We start from the raw sequence: 22,787 nt of genomic DNA, 5'->3' as shown, positions 1-22,787 counted from the left end.
ATTAAGTATTTCGTTTGTTTAAACAGAAAACGTTCTCTGTAGCTCAATCAACCCGCACAGCTATGCCCTGAAGAAGGCAATATATTTGTCGAAACGTTGGCAAAAAGATGAGTTATTGTTTTTATTTGGACCGATTCCTCGCCAATTTGAACGCTTAATATAATATTTACTTTTTAACTTTTAAGTTTTTTAAAAGGCGCATCAACATCTAAGGTAATTAGCGCCCGGAGTTTTCTTTTTTCTTCAATACACGGCACGTGTGTACTTTAACACGTGACACCCACTTTTCTCTCTCTTTGATTTGAGATTATGCTTTTTCTTTTTTTTTTAATTATCGATTCAGCCGTACGATTCTTGCAGTCCGATATAATTACAATAACATTTCTCTAACGCTAAAGTTCCATATCGTTACGGTTGTTTCTAACATCCTGCATCACCGATCAGTCACTAAGCTGTAACAAGCTCCTAAGATCAGAAATTCTAAAGGCCAGCAGCCTAGATTGGATTCGAACCCAGGCGTTGAAATCCTCTGAACATTGTGCATTAAGGTTTGTTATTATATAATAATAACAGTTTTACCACGACAGCCATAAATTCAATAAATTTATTCGGACTAACTGTTACTGAATGCATGCGTGCTAAACTAGAAGATATGTAAACGGAAATAATGGTATAGAACAGTGTTCCAAGATTCAAGACTGACAGAACTTAATAAAGTTTATACCCTCTAATACAATGCCTTTGAAAATGGAATAACTTTAGAAACGAAGTCATAGAACCAGTCCTCTCGGATGTTATTCTCTTTAAAAAGTAATAACTTTAAAGTTTTATAGCATGCGAGTTTATAGAAATGAAAATGGCATCATAAAAAGATGTTTCTCTGTTTTTTTTGTTTGAATAAAATATACAAAGACAAGAAGGAGTTCTGTTTTGAAGTTAATTGTTTTTTGTGTAATAAATCTGTGTTCAGATATTTGCTGACTACAACTTTGAGACTTCATATTTTGCTATAATTTACGCGCGGATTTTTTTAAGTGGAAGATCCTCAGTTCGTAATCCGGATGTTGCTAAGTTCTTATTTGTTTGGGAAATACGTATTTAATATCGTATATTCTTCCGCCCCAGTCCACGACACCTAAATGGTAGTTAGACGTTAAGTCCCAACTGAGAAAATTGACGAATTACTTTGCTTTACTTTTACATTTTGATCAATAACTTTAATTTAAATGCTATGAAAAGTCATTTTAGGGCAGTCTTAAAGGGTAGGTTATTTCTGTTTAATGTACTATACCGTTGAACTACTATAATAACGATAAGATAGATTTAAATGAAAAAAAAATTAAAAATATATTTCTGTTTCCTTTATTATTTGTAAAATTTATAACATAGCTAGACTTTGGCCGTCAGAGATGGCATTCACTGCGGAAAATAAATACGTGACCGCAATAACTGATTAGATCTGCCATTTGGAACTGTGGGAAATGTAGAAAGAAATCCTGCTGAAGCCTAATTTACTTCTACCATTTTTTATTTTATATGAACAAAGTACGGTTTGCGTCCTGTAGTCTGAACGTCGAGGAAATCAGAGATATTTTAGTTTAGGCTATCTGTATCTAAGGCACTAATTAAAAATACTGTTTAATCATAAACCTAATAGATTAAATTTTTAATCAGAATTTAGGGTGAAGGGACCAGTAATTGACAGCTTAAGAAATTTTCCGTTATTTTGACTCCAGGTGTAGATTGTAAGAGGGGCACTACTTATATTTTGAGCCTTGGCAACACTGAGTGTTGTCAGGTGCTATCCTGACGTTTCCTCTTGAAAGTTTGACATTTTTGACCATAACCTTCTTCAGAACGTTTTGTTATTTGAGCGCGAATTGTGTTGTTTATAGTCACTTGAAAATTGTGTCTCAGTGAAAAAAATGGGAATTAACTCGTGAAAATTTTCGTGCAATGATTTACTTATTACGACTTTCGACGTGGATTATCTAGACAGGAGTGCATCGATCAACTTACTTCCACTTTTGGCGATAAAGCCCCCATCCTTTGCCACTGTGAAATGCTGGTATAACGAATTCAATCGTGGTCGTCGTTCGCTCACCGACGAAACTCGTGAAGGTCGTCCAAAATCAGTTGTGTCAGAAAACTTTGATGCTGTGCAAAAACTAATAATGCAAGATCGTCATGTGGTACAATTGTACCGCTCCAGTAGGATGTATTATGTATTATTAATATTTAAATAGCAGTAAATTCGAAACCAAAAATGATTTTTTTTTGTAACAAAAATCAGTCTTATTCATAATTAATAACGATCAGTTTTTAAATTGGTATACCTAAATAATGTAATATATTTCCATTACGCTTTTTCATGTAGTTTTTGACGGATCAACCCTTATACAACTGTCCTACCGGAGTGTTTGAATTACGTCCAAACCTTCAAGAACATCTGCTAATTCCTTCTTCATTCAGGTATCGAGAGACTTCATTATACCAAGCGTTCAAAAACTAGTATTGGTTACTTTGGCTCGAGAAACAGTGAGGTTTTCGCTTATCCTTGTCGCAATGATAGGATTTGCGGTTCCAGAATCCTTTGTACCAAGATTTACCAGGTAGGTTATTATTGAAAGGATTAGGTTGATCTAGTTTTTTTTAACTAAGCTGCCGCTTACTCATCAGCAGTTGAACCCAATAGAACCGTAGCGAGGTAGGGGAAAACCAGGCTCAAATTACTCGTCTAAGATTTAAAAGTCCTTTAAATTCAGGAACCTTGAATTAAGGTACTTCTTTAATCTTATAAATAACAGCAATATTTTCAGACATTTCAGCAGTAGAAGCTTATGTAAGGGCTACAATATTCTGTCGCAGCGAAGTTATTAGAAGCTTAGGTCATTATAGTTCAACTGTAAACAAAAAAAGCTGAAATAATTCCACGAAATTGATCATATTCCTAGACCATACGCCAGTAATTCTAGCCAATGAACTTCGATTGCAGGTAAACAGGTTGTATTCCGATGAGTAGGTGGTGCAATCATTGTTGAGTAGGCGGCCAATATTGATTACCTTGCTGAAAATTTTAAAATCTCATTAAATATGCTCTACTAAAATTGATGCATTTTTCTAGATGCTTATTTTTGTAAAGTAAGAATGATTTTGAGTTTAACATTTATTGAAAGCGGGCTAAACCCAGTATTGAGTATACTGTACAACTGGAGAGATAGCAAGCCAATGGAAATAGAAAGCTTGCTTTCAAGCGGGTAGATAATTTTAAATCTTTTTGGGAATAAATCTAGAGAAAATAGATCGCTCTCTAGTAATTCCTGGTTCAGAGATATTGATCTTTCTGTCAGATTTCTCTGGTTTTATTTTAAGATATCTGTTTTCAGTTTTCGAAACTTAGAGAATCTAAAAAACAAGATATTTTCTATGATATATTTGGAACTTCTTCGAAAACAGTCGGAACTTCTTTCTTTAAACGAATAATATCAGGTTTCATGTTACTAATCGTTGATTTTATCCGCCTATTAGATAGTTAGTGTGAGACAAAATATTTATACCAAATTGATGAAACAACCCTCTGATTATGGATGAAAATCCGAAACAGATAAGAAATTAGATTTAGAAAGTCATACAACGAACAACCTGCACAGCCGGGTCCCAACCACAGTTTTAAAGTTCCATTAAATCTTATTCTTGAAGTAAAAATATTGATTTTTTAACGAAATGTAAATAAAACAAATAGTACTAAACAGATGGAGTAGCGAAAGTTCTGTAACAATGACGTAAATCTAGAAACCACAACAAAACGTTTGTCAGATCATATCGTTTTGTAAGCGAGCGATGTTTACTTTTAGAAGGCAGTATGTCTTGAATGGTTTGAACAATAGCGCGAACATATTACTAAACTTAGTTCCCTAGTAACTATAGTAATTTGTAAATAGAAGTCTTCAGTAGTATTTACTGTTTAAAGCTGTGACGTAAGATAATTTCAAATAATCTTCAAGTTTGCTCAAAGGAAACATCTTTTATCTTTGTGTTGTAAAACTTGGAATTACGTATTAATATCATAATTAAATGCATACCTTATATTATATTCTATGTTATTTGTGAAAATAATTTAGTTCTTACTTTTTGTGTTCCAGCCGGTCCTTCTGCAGAAAGAGGATATTTCGGTCCATGGCAAACTTGTAAATATCTTCTTTACGACCGGAAAAAATGTGGAGACGAAGTAACAAGATTCAAACCAGTTGGTAAGTAAATAAGAATGTAATTATTTAGAATTATAGATTTACGAGGTGTGGCTATTAAATAACGAGACTATTGCTGCAAAACATTTTATTTTAAATTTATACATATTTAGTTATTATCACCTTCAATATACACCACTCCCCTATCCCTACAACGCTCCATGCGAATTAACCATTGTTCGAAACAGTGCTGGAAGTCTTTTTCTGTGAGCTCTTGCATGACGCGTGCCGCTTTTTCTTTCACAGCTTCAACGGACTGCATCCTTTTAATGCAGATTTGACTTTAGGGAACAGATAAAAGTCACATGGAGCCAGGGTCAGGCGAATAAGGCGGTTGGCCTAAAACTGGAATGTTGTACTTGGCTAGAAACGTCTTGACAGACAATGCATTGTCTTGATGGAGAACCCATGACTTGTTCTTCCACAAATCGGGTCATTTTTTTTCCTTACTCTTTCACGGAGTTGAGCAAGCACCTCACGGTAGTAATGTTGATTAATTATAATCAATATTTTTATCCGTTTTGGACGTGGAAGGGCGACCCGGGCGGTCATCATCTCCGACGTCTTCTCGGTCATCTTGGAAAAACGCTTGAATCACTCAAAAACTCGCGCACATGATTAATATTCATCGCCATAAACTTCTTTTAATAAAAGATAAGTTTCAGTAGCGGGTTTACCAAGTTTCAGGTGAAATTTCACGACAATTCGTTGCTCTACTACATGTGTAGTATCATTCATGTTTTCGGCAAAACGAAACTAACACCTCTTACACAAACGACGGTTCCGGTCAGACAGATTTCTCTATAAACACGTGAGAAGTTGCAATCGAAAGAGAAGGTTTTACGCTGCACAGCTGTTGGTCGTTAGATTTGGCGCATGCATAGTTCTTCTGTAGCAGCAACAATCTCGTTATTTAACAGCCACACCTCGTATTTTTATACAATATTTATATGAAAAAAATGTTCTAGTTGGCGATAGTTTTTGTTTAGATCGGTTGTCCTTGAATTTCTGTAAAATTAGTTTATTTTCTTTTAACTCAGCCTGCCCTCATGACGAGGAAGTGAATTCGCTTCGTAATCTTATTGGAAGAATTTCATACTTGTACATTAGGTTCCCATCTACTTATTTGAATCGATTATGTGGAGAATTAGGAAGAAGAAGAAGGTTAGTAACTATCTTGAAAATCGATTAAAATTGAACAATTTAAAAATTCGATTACTCCCATTAATTTTTAGATTATTATAAATAATAAAGAATTGATTATGCTATATAAAAGAGCTAATATTAGCCGTATAATTGAAAATCGATGACCATTACTTGGAGTCACATTCTTGGAGTTAACACTCCTGCCCAAAATTAAACACTAAGTACAATTCCATTAAGTTGTTCAGTTCAAGTTTAAGCCGCCAGTATTTCAATGGGACACCAAGTATTGCTGTTCAACTATCGTGTGAACACATTAGTTTCAATTTGCTCCAATCTAATATAACCTTTTATTCTATTTTAGAATTTCTTTTCTCCTCTATTCTGTTGTGAATACTTTATTTTTATTTTTTAAATACTCATTCTGTTTTCCAAACAGACACTATTATTCTCCTCTATTTGTAATTAACTAACTATTTGTTATTCAGAAAAGGTTCCACTGTTTTATCAACTTGTAATAGTAGTTCTACCCATAACATTTACACTAAACAGATAAATTTTCCTGGATCCGGAAATTTGATGTTTAAACAATAACATTTATTTGATACAACGTCTCCTACACAATTTGGATCCGTTTCAGGAAATTAAGTCAGAAAGTTTCGTGTATTTACATTTAACTTTGATTTAATTTAATATGTCCTACATTTATTTTTAGTCTAGATTAAATTGAATTTAATCGAAGCATTCGAAGTAAAAGTGCCCATCTAGTTCTATTAATATTTAGTTTATTTTGGTATTTCTCAAGAAAATCGATCTGATTTGTTCGATAAGAAGAGTGAACCCTTAAGCGAACTGAAGTTAACAGGCATTATCGACTACTTAAAAGACTACTAGACCATTGTTCAAAACTTTCATTTCATAACAAACGACTGATTTACAATTCTATTCTAAAACCCACCTGGACGTACGGTATTGAACTGTGAGGTTCAACGAAACCCCCCAATCTTCAAAGAATCCTTCTTCTATAGAAAATTCTCCTCACCTAACGATCAATTTTTATGCTTCAACTCTTATCATTTACACCAGGGGTCCCCAAACTACGGCCCGCGGGCCACATGCGGCCCCCTGAGAACATTTATCCGACCCTCACCGCAATCTTTCATTGGTGGTCAGTGAAAGGAGCACTATACGTGTGGCGGTGCCGCAAAGCGCTGCGACGCTCATGTACAGTACTACTTCCGATGACGCGGGGTGCAAGCGTCGCGGCTCCGAAAACAGTGAAAATTAACAGCAGAAGTAGGAAGAAAGGCAAAGCACTACAACTGAACCGGACATTGACCATCTCATTAGCCAAAAGCAGGTCCATAGTTCCCACAGAAATACTGGGCAGTTTGTTGATTTAAATTTACCTGTTCTTTATTTGAAATATTCTATTTGTTCCCGTTTTGTTTTTTTTCTACTTTAAAATAGTTTTTTTTATAGTCCGGCCCTCCAACGGTCTGAGGGACAGTGAACTGGCCCCCTGTGCAAAAAAGTTTGGGGTCCCCTGATTTACACAGACCTGGAAATTCCGTTTGCAGGTCAGGTTGCACGAACTCACCATAAAAGTTTTCATCAGAACTTGCATACTCATTTCAATCCTCTTGTTCGCCATTTATCATCTCATCACTTTCCAGGTCATCCTCCCAGATGATTAAAAGGCCTGTGGCCTTGCGATTTTCTCTCTTTAGAGGAGAGTAGCTAATCCTAGAGATGACTTAGGGAGTGTTATCACTGGGTAACTTCTACCCTCAATTAGTGAGCTTGTAGTGGTTTCTGTTATTGTCATTGTTACTTATAGTGCATCTTGCGCTGGTGTAACTTAACAAATAAATTTTTAAAAAAGAAGAAGAGTGATAACAAAACAAGAGATTTGTGGAACCCGTAGAGGTAGAGGAAAAGTGAACTTAAAAGAACTCAGAGAAAGAAATTTGAACTGAAAATATAGATGGAAGCCATCATGGTTTCAGAGCATTAATCTTGGAGATTGCTGTCGAACAATAGAGGGCACTAGCCCAGAAAATGGTATAACTCTTCGCGGGTACTGAAATTACCGAGAGACATTTCAACATCTGGATCTCTTCCAAGCCAAGGTCTATAGTTCCAAGTTTAATAGCTCAACCCTCAGTTTAAGTAGCCAGCGAAGTTCAGTGTTCAGTGTAGGATTCTCGGAGAAGGAGACCGTAACCATGTCCCAATGTTCCAGTATTGTTATACAATAAGCAAGCCTCTAAAGTGACAATCTATCATAGAATAACCACATAATAATCTGTATGCATTAAGAGGCAGAATTCCAAGATTGAAGGGAATACCTTAACCGTAACCATGGCAACTGGCTGACGAGCTGGCCAAAACTAAGTTCTATGTACATATTACACTCCATGTGGGGCTGGTACGTTCGGGGATTAGGGCCTGGAAACCCGTTCGGTTCGCTGGAGGTTGGAGATAATCTATTTTACATTACATTGGCAAACCACAGAAATTGCGGATAGATTTTAATATTTCTCTCAGCTTGTTCAGATATATGAAATATTAATTATTGAGGGATTTCATTTTTAAAATACTTTTTCTTTTTTGCTTAAAAATAAAATAATACTTCAACATTAAAAATGTAAAGAGTTGGGTGATTTTGGCTTGGTAGTTTGCTGGTTATATCAACTCGCCTACGCAACTTTTATGAAAGTATATTTCTGATAAAAACATGTTTGTAATGGGTCTCCTAAGACATAGAACCCTGGCCACGAATTAGCTCCTAACCTAGCTCCGATTGAGAATTCCAACATATCCATTCACACTGGTCTCGTTACAGTATCTTTTCAAATCCGTTATGGCCAGATTTATGTATTTATCCCACTAAATCCTTCGTGCTTTCTGCAAGGTAGCACGAACTACCACCTCCTTGCACTCCTCACTTTCACTGTTTGTATTCCACTACAGCGGAAGCTCAACTCTTCTCTCCCTAGAACTGCTTTGATGATCTCTTGGATAAATCAATTCCAAATTTTAACACGTGCAATGTGCATAGTAAGTTTAGAGAATAAGCGTTGCAGCCGTTTATTTTTTAGAAAACCTCAAAAAATAATACAGTTAAAACAATATCCTGAGACAAGATCATTTTCAAGATCAATTAACAAGATCTGAGATCTGAAATTGATAGTTCCATAAAAAAGCCACCTGAATAATAGGCGCCACTTTACTCCAACTTGTAAAGTAATTGCCTATTTTTTCAGGTGGGGCTTAACGTCAAACTACCAATTAGGTGTCGTGGACGGAGGCGACTATCAAACATTCTTTACTATAAATTTCTTTTATTAACCGTTAAATAAAATCCAAGGCCTAAGACAGGGAATCGAACCCAGTACCACAATACATATAGCTTAGCAGGTCTCGTCTCTAACCGCTCGGCTACCGTGGCGCCCTTTTCCAACTTGTTTCAGTCGTCACTTCCGATTGGTAAATTTTGTCCATCGCATTTCCTTGGCATCATTACATTTCCGATGTTAACTAAAAATCTGAAATAGCGCATGATCGCCTTCTTCTTCGAGTGGTAAGCTATAGTAAAACTTTTGTCTTGACATAACAATGGTCTGAGAATGGATGTGAACGCTTGAATCGTATTAATGACTCACAGGGCGGAATTTCTTTGACTGAAAGGTGTGGTGCAGATCTAAAGAGTGAAGCGATTTAAAATCAAACCTTAGAAATGAGGAAGAAGTTACATTTGGTCTCCAAATGGGCCGCTTTAAGATTTCATATTAATTTTCTCACCGACCAGCATATCGATTGTTAAAGAGTTAGACATCGTATAAATCTTATCGGTAAGTTATCGTATATAAAGTCAGAGCAGAAAACATGACCCAATAGTACATACAATGGGAAATTCTTGGATCTAGTTCAAAATAATGAAAAATAACATCAGTATTGTAGTGGTAAAACCATTGCCAACTGTAAACTATCAGGCTGGAAGTTTTGTACTCGTATTTAGATGGCCTTGTACAAAAAAGTTAGTGGCGCATTGCGATTCCCTTTATTTCTTGGGTAATGAATTCTTATTTGTTGCTTGTTTTATTATTCATGGGAATTTTGTTTTTAATTAAAATAAGATGTCTACACCGTGGGCTGTTCTGGAACTGCCGGCAGACCATGGTCTCACTTTTATATACTATCTACAAAAGCAAATTCATTTTCTTATTTTGTGTAAAACAAAGAAAGAATTACAACCTTGCGGATTTTTGTATTAGGGTTTCCATCGGGATAATCGTTTTTGGGTTCCCTGAATACGAAAAAGTGGTTTTTACGAGTTGATCTGTGTGTGTGTGTGTTTACCTGTAAGTCAATAACAAAGTATCGCAAAAAGATATTTTGAATATCAAATTTGGTATTTGCTTAGGTGCTGCCAGAAGATGCGTTAATAATATTTAGGAAGGGATCAGTTAAACGGAAATTAACATCTTTACTGAGGATCTTATAGTTTTGAAACATTTTTCTAAGAAAATTCGAATTTTAGGGCACTTCTTAGGGAAAGGGATGCCCTTACAGAAAGCCTAAGTTTACTTACTTACATATTGGGAATAAGAACCATATTAGGGCCTAAACTAGCTCCCTTAACGTCCTTTATTAATTAGATAAAAGCATGACTTTGTTAAATCGTCACTTCCGGTAAAGTACAATGACACTGGGTGACATGCCCATATTTTTCTGCTTCCACTTCCGGGATACCTTGTGATAATCCAACGCATCCTTGGTTTGGAAGTTTTAATTTCGAATGTTTTAATCGAATGCAACCCTTTTTTTGGGGAAGAAGGGGAGAGAGATATTGGTAAATAAAATTTATCCATTCAACATGTTTAGCAATTTCACTCAGTTTGGTATTCTATCAGTGTGTAGCGAACATTAGGTTAATTCAAAATAATAGCCAATTCTAAGCCAGCATTTATGACAGTAACCATGGTAGATTGGACTGTTCTCTTTTGCTGTTTATAGCGTATACAATTTGAATACAAAGTTTAATTACAACATCTGATACACTTGTGCAATAACTTTGGCTGATCAAAATCACAATATCTGTAGATTTATTATTATTGTTCGTGTCAATGAATAACGAAGAAATGTAATTGATTATATCACTTAGTTGTAAGGGTAAATTGTTAATTGTTTGACAGAAGGCTTTAAGTTGAACCAGTTTTATCATTGAATTTTCGCGTTTTTTTATGACAACCGCATTCAGTTAAGCGTAATAAGGCCTCAGAAATGCCACTTTTGTTACCTACTCAAAGGTTCTCTGATTGCATTTCTCAATATTATGCTTTTTTAAGTGCACTACCGGCCTCCGGAGATAGTTCTCTCATTACAGACAACACTGTGGAGCTGTAAAAAGCTCCTAGGAAGAGAAAAAAAAATCGTAAGGGCCCAGCGGCTGGATTTGAACCCGGAACCCGGGAATCCAACATTCCTTAATTATTTGCAATGTGCTTACCAAAGTTTAGTTATACTCTATCTTACTTGTTATGGAATATACTTAATTCGTATTGTCTTCTTTCTAGAATTTACAGAAAATCCTACAATAACTTCAGGAAAAAGTTCCTACTTCAAATTAAAATTATTAACTAATTTAAACCACAGTCAGTGGTTATTTTGGAAGTGAGAAGTCACCCTTAGGTTTGATAATAATTAACAAGCACATTCAGAACATTACTTTTATTAGATTTTTGAATTTAAAAAAAGCAAAAGTAATGAGGCAAACGCCAAATCTCAGTATTTTAGTATTTTTATTATTTCAAATAAATTCAATTATGATATTAAGGGCGTTCTTGACTATTCTATTAGAGAGCCTAATCTCTTCTATTAGCTGTCTCCACCGCAGTTGTAGGGAGCCGTCCGGGGATAATGATCGGTACTAATCTCACCCTTTCGAGACTGAATAACTTTCTAGAAAGTTATGGCGGAGTCCATCTCCAAGTGTATCTTAATTTTCTAAGCTCTTGTTACTCTTGAAGGTACTGCAATGTCGATTGGAGATTCATTAGTGTCCAGAGGTTTTTTTTTTAATGCATTTCTGGCTTCTGTACTGCGTTCTCTCGTTACAGACAACACGGCAAAGAAAAAATCTAAGAAACAGCAGTTAGATTCGAACCCAGGATCTCCGCTTTGGAAGAGGGCAAATAATAAGATGAAATTAAAACTGGAAAGCTTTTGCTGGAAACAAAGACCTTGATGACCAATCTATGCCAGCCAACACCTGAAGTTCCTTAGAAATGCGCTATATGGATTCAGAAGCCTTTGTTATTAAAAAAGGCAATACACTCAAATCATGTCTCCTGTACGCTCTTGTCCCACAAAACCTGGTCCTGAAGAACCAGTACAAAGCCCTAAGTATCAAGAAAAGAGCCCACCCAATCCCAGACAATCAACCAAATCTCGTCCGATACATCATTTTATCAAGAAAATAGCCATCTTGCATCCTTCACTTCCTGGCAACGCAGTAAATTCTCGTCCTGGGCTACAGACTGCCTCACTAATAGGACTGCCAGTGAAAATGCTCCACACATTTTTCAAACCTAACAACCCAAGCCTTATTTTTATTATTATCAATAATTTCGTATTGATTACCTCTACCCACAAATTTTCAATTTAATTAAAAAATAATTCACGACAAACACACTACCAATATATAATACAATCAACATTTCTTGTTCAATCTACTTTATGTAATTGCTTCTGGCAGTATTACATAATTAAGTACTAGAAGCACGTGAAAGAGAATCCCAAACAAAAACACTACGTTAAAATGGGTTCCAAGAGAAATCTGTCGTCAGTTTCTCACGTAAATTCTCGCAAGGAAAATACATTTTTCTTACTTCCTACCCACAGTTAAGGGGAAATAATTCTAAATTCAATTCAGTATTTCCAAAATTTAATTTTCCCAGCGAATATTAGATGTTTTGTGGTTTATTGAACATGAAAATGAAGTTTCTAACATTGTATTCTCTCTCACTAGTTTAATGAGTTTTGTGCCTAACGATATAAAGTTAAACTTAATTAAACTTTAAGTCCACACAAAAGTTACACTTTCCAATATTTTATATTTATATATTTCATTATTTTTATGAAATGTTTTAGGATTAATAACATTTTGTTGTAACAAACAATGTAACCTCCCTCATTCAGTCAGCAAGTGCAGTGTGAGAAGGTAACATAAGTGAATTTGAAAATTTACTACACCAAACTAATTAATCTATCTCTGGAGATGAATAAAAGACCGTAACTGGTTAGGAATACAATAATCATGCCTGCTATAACGGATAAAATGTTAGTCTCCAAATCCCAGTAAGATACCAATTCTCTTAAACACGAGTTCCGCATTAGGGGTATTTCTTAAGAATTCATTTAATCTTTTTTCACACAGCATCTTAAAATCTGTTATTTTCGTCCGTTATCATTTACTGAATTTAATTCAATTAAAATATTTCCATTCTATAGCGTTAAGAATACATGCCCAGTTTAAGAGCACATTAAATCAGAGTCTATTGTTGCAAGAAATTATGTTTGGTAATAACCAACTTGAATACTTTAGTGAAGAATGCTGGCAGGGTTGGTAATAACTGAGAAGTTCATGGGAATGTATTTCAACCCATTATTTTCCTTGTGTCCCATTTATTCTGAACTCCGTTATAAGTATACAGAGAGAATGTGTCGGTCTGCTGCAGTAATGGATGCAATAAAGTTGAAACAAAATACTGTACTCAATTCTTGATTTTAAACATATACTACATTAATTTCGTTTATTAATTATGTATAGTTATGGCTGGAAGTACTTATTTATCACAGAGGGATTATAAAGATGCCTTGTTTCTACTAATTAACTAAAAATCTGTTATTACATTTGATTTAAATTTGTAGCAGTAGTACAAAAATGGGTTTTAATTTAAGTGGGCGGTTAAAAAAATGCCCTGTTTATTGAACAGTAGACACTCCTAATCTACCTTCAAGTTTTCTAACCCTTGTTCGAGGATCAGTTTCTACAGAGGCTTTAAAAAAAACGGTACTAGGAACCTTAGACGCCCTGGAGTACAGCCTGAACAAAAGAAATGAATTCTAGAAGCCGTTATTTACCATCTTGCACAATTTTAACTGCGTGTTCTTGAATTGTTTCCTCTCCAAGCGAATACCTTAACTAAACAGTTTCATAGATCCAACAGTGCCCTAAATTCAACCAGGTAACTGTTTTGAGGGGTCTAATTGTTCGATTACTCTTTTATTTCTCCACTATTTTGGATGTAGCTGGATATGTGTGTCTCAGACCCGTACAAAGGGATGGCAACCTTTCTTGGGGTCATGAATTAATAACTTTAAATCTTGAATTAAAAAGAGAAGTTATGCCAAGGTTTATTTTAAAGGCACACTATTCATGCTGTATAACATCTATTTGTGCCGCAAATATGAATATATTGGTTTCCTGATCGTAAATTATTAAACTAAGGATTCAAGATTGGCGAGAAATCGGTCAAATAAAACAACACGTCTTTTTTCCAGCGTTTCGACAAATATATTGTCTTCTTCAGGGCGTGGCTATGCGGTAATTCAACTTAACCAACCCGCATAGCCACGCCCAGAAGAAGGCAATATATTTGTCGAAACGTTGGCAAAAAGACGAGTTGTTTTATTTATTTGACCGATTCCTCGCCAATCTTGAATCCTTAGTCTATTTGTAAGCCCTTATGGCTTACAGAAGTATGGCGGAGAAGTCTTGGAGCTGATACTCCATGTACTCCAGATACTAGATAAGGTTTAGACCTTTGATTTTATCAACTAGAACGGATAGAGTTCAGTAAAACGTAGACAGGATCCGTCAGAACCAGGAGATTGTAATCTTTTCTAATTTCCAAGTTGCCAGTAAAGCGCTGAACTTCTGTTCAACGCGAGGATATCGAAGATAGACTGTGAATGCTTGGGCAGGGTATAAATACAGTTTATACGTTTTAGTATCCAGTTAGAATACTTAGTCAGATTTCAAATGCTCCATTTTATGCCTCTAACGCTCCTCTTTCATAACGATCTTAAAATTTCGTTAGCAACTGAAGTGTCACATTCCAGATTTCGAATATTCTTCTACACATATAGATTTTCATTTATATAAGAATTATTTATATAAATATAACGATTACATAAACTACGAGGGTCGTTTGAAAAGTCCGTGCAAAGTCAGAGAGATAGCACCACTGGCGCGTATCGAGGTTATGGTTAGTTAGTAGCATCTCTTGGAAGAACACACACCAAGTTTCAGCCAGATCGGTCTATTTCTTTGTGTTTGGCATTCGTTTGAATCGAGGAAGTCGAGTGATTTTCAAAAAATGGACGAAAAAGAATTTCGTGTGTTGATTAAACACTACTTTATGAAAGGCAAAACGCCTCAGGAGTCTAAAGAGAAGCTTGATAAACATTATGGTGACTCTGCACCTTCGATTAGAACAGTTTATAAGTGGTTTCAAAATTTTCGGAGTGGCCATATGGGCACAAGTGACGCTGAACATTCTGGACGCCCTGTTGAGGTTACTACTCCAGAAATCATTGATAAAATCCATGATATGGTGATGGATGACAGAAGAGTGAAGGTGCGTGAGATTGCTAGTGCTGTGGGCATCTCGAATGAACGGGTACATAATATTTTGCATCAACATTTGGACATGACAAAGCTATCCGCAAGATGGGTGCCGCGATTGCTCACGCTTGACCAAAAACGAAATCGTGTGAAGTGTTGCAAGGACGGTTGGCAGCTGTTCCAGAAGAATCCGCAGGGCTTTAAGCGTCGTTTCGTCACTGTGTATGAAACATGGATACATCACTACACTCCTGAGACCAAAGAACAATCTAAACAATGGGTTACCAAGGGGGAATCTGCGCCAAAAAAGGCGAAGACCGTTCCTTCGGTCGGAAAGATTATGGCGACTGTCTTTTGGGATTCGCAAGGAATAATCCTCATCGACTATCTGGAAAAGGGTAAAACTATTACAGGTGCGTATTATTCATCGTTATTGGACCGTTTGAAAACCGAGCTGCAAGAAAAACGCCCACGATTGGCCCACAAAAAAGTCCTTTTCCATCACGACAACGCACCAGCTCACACCTCAGCAGTTGTGGTCGCAAAATTAATGGAAATAGGTTCCAACTCGTTTCACATCCCCCCCTATTCTCCAGACTTGTCTCCCTCGGACTACTATTTGTTCCCCAATATGAAGAAATGACTGGCGGGAAAAAGATTTTATTCAAACGAGGAGGTGATTGCAGAAACGAATGGCTATTTTTCAGACTTGGACAAATCCTATTATTCGGAAGGGATCAACAAACTAGAGCAGCGTTGGACGAAGTGTATAAGCCTAAAAGGAGACTACGTTGAAAAATAAAAAAGGTTTACCCCCAAAAATTAAGTAGTTTTTATTTTTGCACGGACTTTTCAAACGACCCTCGTATTAATTTATACAACCAGTTTGTATAAATCATAAGGCATATCAATATTAATTGATAAAACATGGCTTAAAGCAATTATAAAATGCTGTAAAAGTAACAAAAAAACCTAGATTTTTTTTATTTTCTTTAAATTGCATACTTTTCAACATTGGTACCTTAAGAAACAAATATGCACACAAGTTATGAAATTCAAATTTGTTGAATGATCTCGGTACCTAAAAATACTCTCCAAACCATTTAACAATCCTGACAAAAATATGGAACTACCGATAAACATTAATCATCAAAAAAAAAAAAACTTCTGTAACAATTTTGCAAATCATTTCACTAAAATTTATTACTTTTCTATTAGCTGTGGGGTTCAACCAAATGCTCCAATCTCCAAAGGATTCAATCGCTACAATCTAAAATATTTCGAACTATCGTAAACGCTGCATTTTATGTCTCCCAACTGGAGACTAAATCATAAATACTACACACACTGACCTTAACATTCCTTTTATCACCCAAGTTGCTAAAACACGATACAGAAAACTCCACTTCGGCCTGCAATCTCATATAAATCCTCTTGCTAAAAATCTTTATTCTAGAACTCTTCCTGATAACTCGGACAAGACGCCTTAAGAGAGCAGTGATCTCCTCTCAAGTGAAGAGAGTGTCTAACCATATAATGTTTTGGAGTGTTACCACTGGGTAACTTCTCCGCTCATTTACTTCTTCTGTTCTCGGTTATCATTAAGGAACGGATTTTTATGTATTTAAAAATGCCAAATATTTAACTAAAATATGCATTTATTTTCGTCAATTATGTGGAAAATATGTGATTTTCTTAAAATATTTTCTGGAATATTTAAGTAAAATGGACATTTTTTTTTTATGAAAATGGAATTTTTTTTGGGGGGGGGGCAAGTTATAATTATTTATACAAGAAAAGAACATTTTTACAATTTATAATAATTTATTAGGAACAAAATAATTTGTTTTTACAAGTTATAATGATTTATACAACAAAGAACATTTTTACTATTTATAAAAAGATGTATTAAATTTTCAATTTTGAAAACTTCACTCTTCGAAATTGTTTGCAACCACATGAAATTTCAAATGTTGGAACGTAAAGTGACGACGATCTGGGCGTAAGATGGACTTGTAACGACTAAAAGATCGTTCAACATCTACAGATATTATAGGTGCCTTGCTGAAAGAAGTTATCTCGTTGGCTGTAAAGGGTACACGATGTTCTGAGGTGACTTCTGTTCCACTGATAATATCAGAAATCTGGCAGATGGTCTCCCACCCTTTGTTCTTGCTCAGTACTTCTACCAGTTTTGATCTGATCAGATCTCCCTTACTCCCAGGTATTCCTTCCACCTTTTCGATAACTTTTTTAACGTTGGACACGTTTTCTGTCAGTCGAACATTTTGGGACTCAAGTTGGGTAATGGCTTGTGCAAGAAATACGCAATTGTCAGAAATGAATGCAAAGTCGTTCCTTAAATTAGGTTTCTCGAATAAAGACTTGGCTGTATTTATCGCTACTGCTTCGTCTTCGAGATGTGAAAGGACATTCTTGATTTTATTGTAGTTTTCATAGTAATACTGAGCTGCTTCCAGCCAAGTACCCCATCTTGTCAATATTGGTTCTGGTGGAAGGCACAAGTCTGGATAGAGATCTTTTAGCATTTTAATGCGACTTGGTGCTTTTAAGAACACTTTTTTAACCACTGTGATTCACAGCCCTATAGTCTGTGGTTCACAGTTCCTGTCAACCACCTCCCAATAATGAAAATATGCCCAAAATGAAAAATATGTGCGTATTTTGATTAAATATGTAGAAATATTTATTTATTTTAATCAAATATGTATAAATATGCGATAACATCCAAATATGTGGAAATATGTGAAATAAAAGTAGACTCAAACGGCTTAAAAAGTGTCAGTATGAATACTTCTAGTTGAAAAACGTCTGTAAATTGCCTAGAAAAAAATATGTAAATACATACGAATCCGTTCCCTAGTTATCATTGTTACTTATAGCGCTAATGCGCTGATTGTAGCACAAATAATCGCCAAAAAAAAAACTTCTATTTCATATTTCTCAATATTCGCTTCTTTTCAAAAACTTGTAGGCAATACTACAGCTATTCTAACAGCTATTCTCTCATACAATTTCTGCAATTCATTTTTCTTATTATAATAAATACTATGCGAGAAGTAGAGGCAATATAAACATCCGTCCACGACAGGTTGCCCAGCTGTTAGTTAAATGTCAGAGCGGAATCTGTCAATCAACGGCTCTTTTTATTTAATTTATTCATTGTGAAAGGTAAAGAGGGGATTGGGTACAATGTAACGACCTTGCTCCTCCATTCAGGATGTTGTTCTGAACACTTGAGCCAGAAGTGAATACGTCGTAATAGATGCAAATCTGATGTGAACCATTCGCACAAGTTTTTTCTTATGTACTTCTTTAAAATCTGTACTAAATTCACAGAGCAATTATTATATAAAATAACTGCAACAACTGTCAATCTCTTACTGAATACTAGAATCACTACACTACATTTGGAATGAGAATAAAACAAAGCGAGTAGAGCATATTAAATAACAAAAAGTGCAGACCACAACACTAAACAATATCCATCTCAGTCTTTTTTTTTTAACTTATTTTGAAAGTTGTACTAGCGCTACCTGCTCTATTAGTTAACAATGGCAATAATATTGACCCCAATTGAGAATTAGCACTCCCTAAGTCATCTCCTAGATTATCCTTCTATCATAATCTCAGCATCACAAATGTATTGCAACTAGTAATAGACCTGTGTTCAAGCTGTGATCATCAATAATCGCCGTATACCCTTCTTCTTCTTTCGTCTTGTGCGGTTCAAGAACCAGATAAAATGATGTTCAAGCTTTAAAGTTTTTTACTTAATTTAAATGGCTGCCAATAATGGATGTAGTTTTTTCTTTAATCTTAAAACGATCATGTTGACTAAATTATTTTGCATACATGCTCTCAGAAACAATCGCATTAAGATAGTGACTTACAGTGACTCCCATTAATATTGGGACAGTACATACAGAAGTTAAAAATTGACGAAAATTAAAAGTGGCACCCATTTATTCAAATTTTTATAAATTCATTTCATTTTATAATTACTATTAATTAAATAAAAACAATTTAAATGAGTAAATAAAAATGTTTTGGTAGATTAAAAAAAATATATATAATAATAAGAGCAAATTCTACCTCTCATAAGTATTGGGACACTATTATAATTTATAGTTTGTCCAAGGTTTTGCCCGAATATCTATACAATTTGTAAATATATACCTTAAGCATATATTCAATATGAAATTAATAATTATATTAGTTTATATAAATCAAGCCAGGTGTAACATGTCGCGCAAAAATACAAATACAACGATTGAACAAAGAAATATTATAATTTCTTTGCACAAAGACAATAAAAAGTGTGTAGACAGAAAAAACTGATCGGACCTAAAACATCTACTGCGTGGAACATCATTCAGCGTTACCAAAAAGAAAAAAGAATTGTTTCAACCCCACAAAAAGGCCGTCCTCGACTGCTCTCTGAGAGAGAGCAGCGTTATATATTAAAAGAATTAAAAAAGATCACCGACTTAGTGCTCCAAAACTTCAATGTGAAATTTTTGACATGTTCAGAGAGCAAAAAAGGAGCAGAAACAGTTCGGAGAGTGCTAAGAAAACTCGACTATCATGGTAGAGTAGCCTGGAAGAATCCTTTTGTCAGTAAGATAAATCGTATTAAGAGAGTGAAATTTGCCGAAAAATATTTCAATGTAAATAGTGACTTTTGGAATGATATACTCTAGCGATGAATCAAAATTTAATGTTTTTCAGTCAGATGGAAGGGTTATGGTCTGGAGGAAAGCGAATGCTGAACTCGAAAAGAAGAATTTACAGCCAACTTTAAAGGGTTTTAAAGCTGCACCTCCGGGTGGTGGTGGGTCAGTTCTGGTTTGGAGCTGAATGTGCATCAGGATTTGGAGAATCAGTGTTTATTGATGGAATGATGCACAAAATGGTTTATAGTAATATATTAAAATATAATTTGAAAAAAGTGCCCAAACATTTGGTATTTTAGGGTCTTCTAAATTCTACCAAGACAACGACCCCAAACCTACGGCTTGGGTGATACGTCAGTGACTGTTATATAATTGCCCAAAGTTTTCCAAACCTCTCCGCAGTCACCGGATCTTAATCCCATTGAACATTTATGGCAATATTTAGCCAGTGCTTTGAGTAAACGAGAAATATCTAACAAAAATGAATTAAAATGATGTTTCCTGGAAGAATGGGAAAAAAACACCACCTGAATTAACCAAAAACTTGTTTCACCTATGCCTGATCGTTAGAGGGCTATTGTAAGTCAAAAAGCAATTATTAAATTATTACCAACCAATTATTAAATAGTAGGAGATTTTAAATATTGAACATTTAAACTCTAGCACTTCTGTTGTCCCAATATTTTTGAGAGCCTTATTTTACACTTTTTCAAAAAGTGCTACCTAACAGTTTGGAATTTCATCGATTTATACTTATATATAATTTCTACAGATGTTGCTAATGTAATTTAAAAAAAAAAAAAATTCCAAACTTTTGTCTGTTGTTTTCATTTTCCTTTTAAATCATTTTGTAATAGGTGTCCCAATATTAATGGGAGTCACTGTATGTTATAAAAATGAAAATGTAATGCACTTACAAAACTCCTGACAAAAAGTATAGAAATGGAAATAAATTAATTAATTTTAAAATGGTCACAGACGATTTTAATCAAATATAAAACATCAAACAAAAATAGAAAATCAAATTAGCAAATGCAACGAGCGATTTTATTAGTGTATAACCTTCCACTTTAGCAGTTCGACATAAGCAAGGAACCTATCAAGTAGGAACATCAACGAATTTCAATTCTTGAAATGATTATCTTTTTTTGTATTATTATTTTTCTATCGAAGGTGCACCATTTCTGCACCCAGTGAACTATTCTAGGTGATTACTACTATTCTGAATTTTTGCTCTCACAAACCATTTTGGTGCTGAATATTAGTAATGGCAAAATAATACAATAACTAAACCCAATTTGGTTAACAACCGCGACAACATTGAGGCTATTATTTCCCTAAGTATGTGATTTGGTAAACACAAAACATTTGTAGTAGATGGCATGAATGTAATCTTAACTTTAAAAAATATTACTAATTAGTACTTACTGGACATTGATTTCAATTACATGTAACAAGAAAAACTCAATCTAGAAAATAATATCTTTAATACGGCAATAGCTCTGAAGATAGCAGCACAATGCAGTCAGTTTTAGTTGAAAATTACCTACTCGCAGTTATCCTATTTGTAAACAAACTTGGTAGGATTTGAAGATGGCTTTACATTCATGGAAGGATAAGTTTACTGATAACATTTTGTTTTCTCTTAATATATAGGTTTTGCGTGAATTGATAATTGCAGTAAAGTCAATGCTTTATTCCGTAGAGTTGGGTTTTTAATGTAAAGTTAGTATGAAAAATTGATAATTGCATATTTTTGGTGCTGAAATTCAACCCAAATTATTTGTTCAAACACTACGTTTGTAGGGAGTTTGAATTGTGCTCTTTTTGCAGTTCAAGTAGTTGAGAAAAATATCGAGTTTTTTTAAGATAATAAATTGGGCGAGACAGTAAAATTTGTGTTATAGATGTATTTAAAAACTGTAGAAGAGAACTTGGTAAGCAAAAAATTTATTATGTCTATAATTGTAAACTGCAATGCCTTGGATCAAATTTAGTATATCGTACATTGCTGGCCCAGAATTACATCTAAATAAAGATCTAGTTGGCGTAAGTGGCATTTTAATAAAATACAAGTTTTTTTCATTAATAACTTTAAACATAAATTTTTTTTTAATGAATTCATTTAAGATTTCATAGCACAGTGTTATAGTTATTTATTTGTTATCTTGAATTAAATAAATTAATTTGTTTGCAGCGGCCGTATACTTTGCTGGTATAATAGCCACCGTTGGGGCAATCTTGCTGGCTTTTTTTGCCATCCTGAGCGTCATCCAGCTGTCCATGGTCATCTCCAAGGAGAAGGTGGTCTTCCCTTATAGCTTTGTTGTTATTGCCAAATTATCGCTCGCATTGCTTGCAAGTAAGTTTCCTATTTCTTAACAATAAATATTCTGTTGATATTCAGTTGGTGCGTCATTTAAATGAAAATTAAGTGGTATTATCGAATTATTTATCAAATTAGCACGATTGAAAATAAATCACGTGTAAAGAAAATGAAGTGATATTTTTAAAATAATAATAACGAGAGAAATAAAAATTCCCTTTATGGCTAGATATAACTGGAAATAGCTAACTGTGTGGAAAGGCTGATAAGCTTTGATTTGTTGCTGAGGAGTGGTTTATTTTCAACCATGTTTACTTGCCAAATTACAATTAGAATGTTTTTAAAAAAAATATTACAAAATTTCTAAATTAATTTCACAAGAACATTACTATTATATCCCTTTTGTATTTATATTCAAAATGTCTTCTACTTTAAAGTTTGCACTGTTCTAGCTAGTAGATAATTTTCAATCACATTAAATTCAACTATTGTTTGTTAAGCATATAAACATTGAAAATTTAAGACAAAGATACATAATTTTTGCATATTCTTATTTTTATTAACGCTCTACCTACACGGTTGATGCAATGATATACGAGTTCACGTATACCACTCGTAAGATACCAGTTCACGTTAAGAGAGGTTCTAATCTGGGACGACCGGATATCACGAACTTTCTTATTTTAGTTTTTTCTCCTTCTGCAAACAGCTTGAACAATGTAACTAAATTTGAAATG

General features: G+C 34.6%; 1 protein-coding gene across 1 annotated transcript in view; it reads left to right on the top strand.

Moving 5' to 3' along the window:
• The window catches only part of LOC141460260 (uncharacterized), a 177,114-nt gene that overhangs the window by 144,704 nt on the left and 9,623 nt on the right, over positions 1–22,787 (top strand). Inside the window, exons 2-3 of the mRNA XM_074140096.1 lie at positions 4,143–4,250; positions 21,922–22,086. Of these exons, the coding sequence (XP_073996197.1) occupies positions 4,143–4,250; positions 21,922–22,086 (273 nt within the window). The remainder of the gene's footprint in view (positions 1–4,142; positions 4,251–21,921; positions 22,087–22,787) is intronic.

The sequence above is a fragment of the Rhodnius prolixus genome, unplaced genomic scaffold (assembly GCF_049639745.1).
Source record: "Rhodnius prolixus isolate KJV_2025 unplaced genomic scaffold, Rpr scaffold_6, whole genome shotgun sequence".
NCBI lineage: Eukaryota > Metazoa > Arthropoda > Insecta > Hemiptera > Reduviidae > Rhodnius > Rhodnius prolixus.
This window is presented reverse-complemented; position numbering and strand designations above follow the sequence as displayed.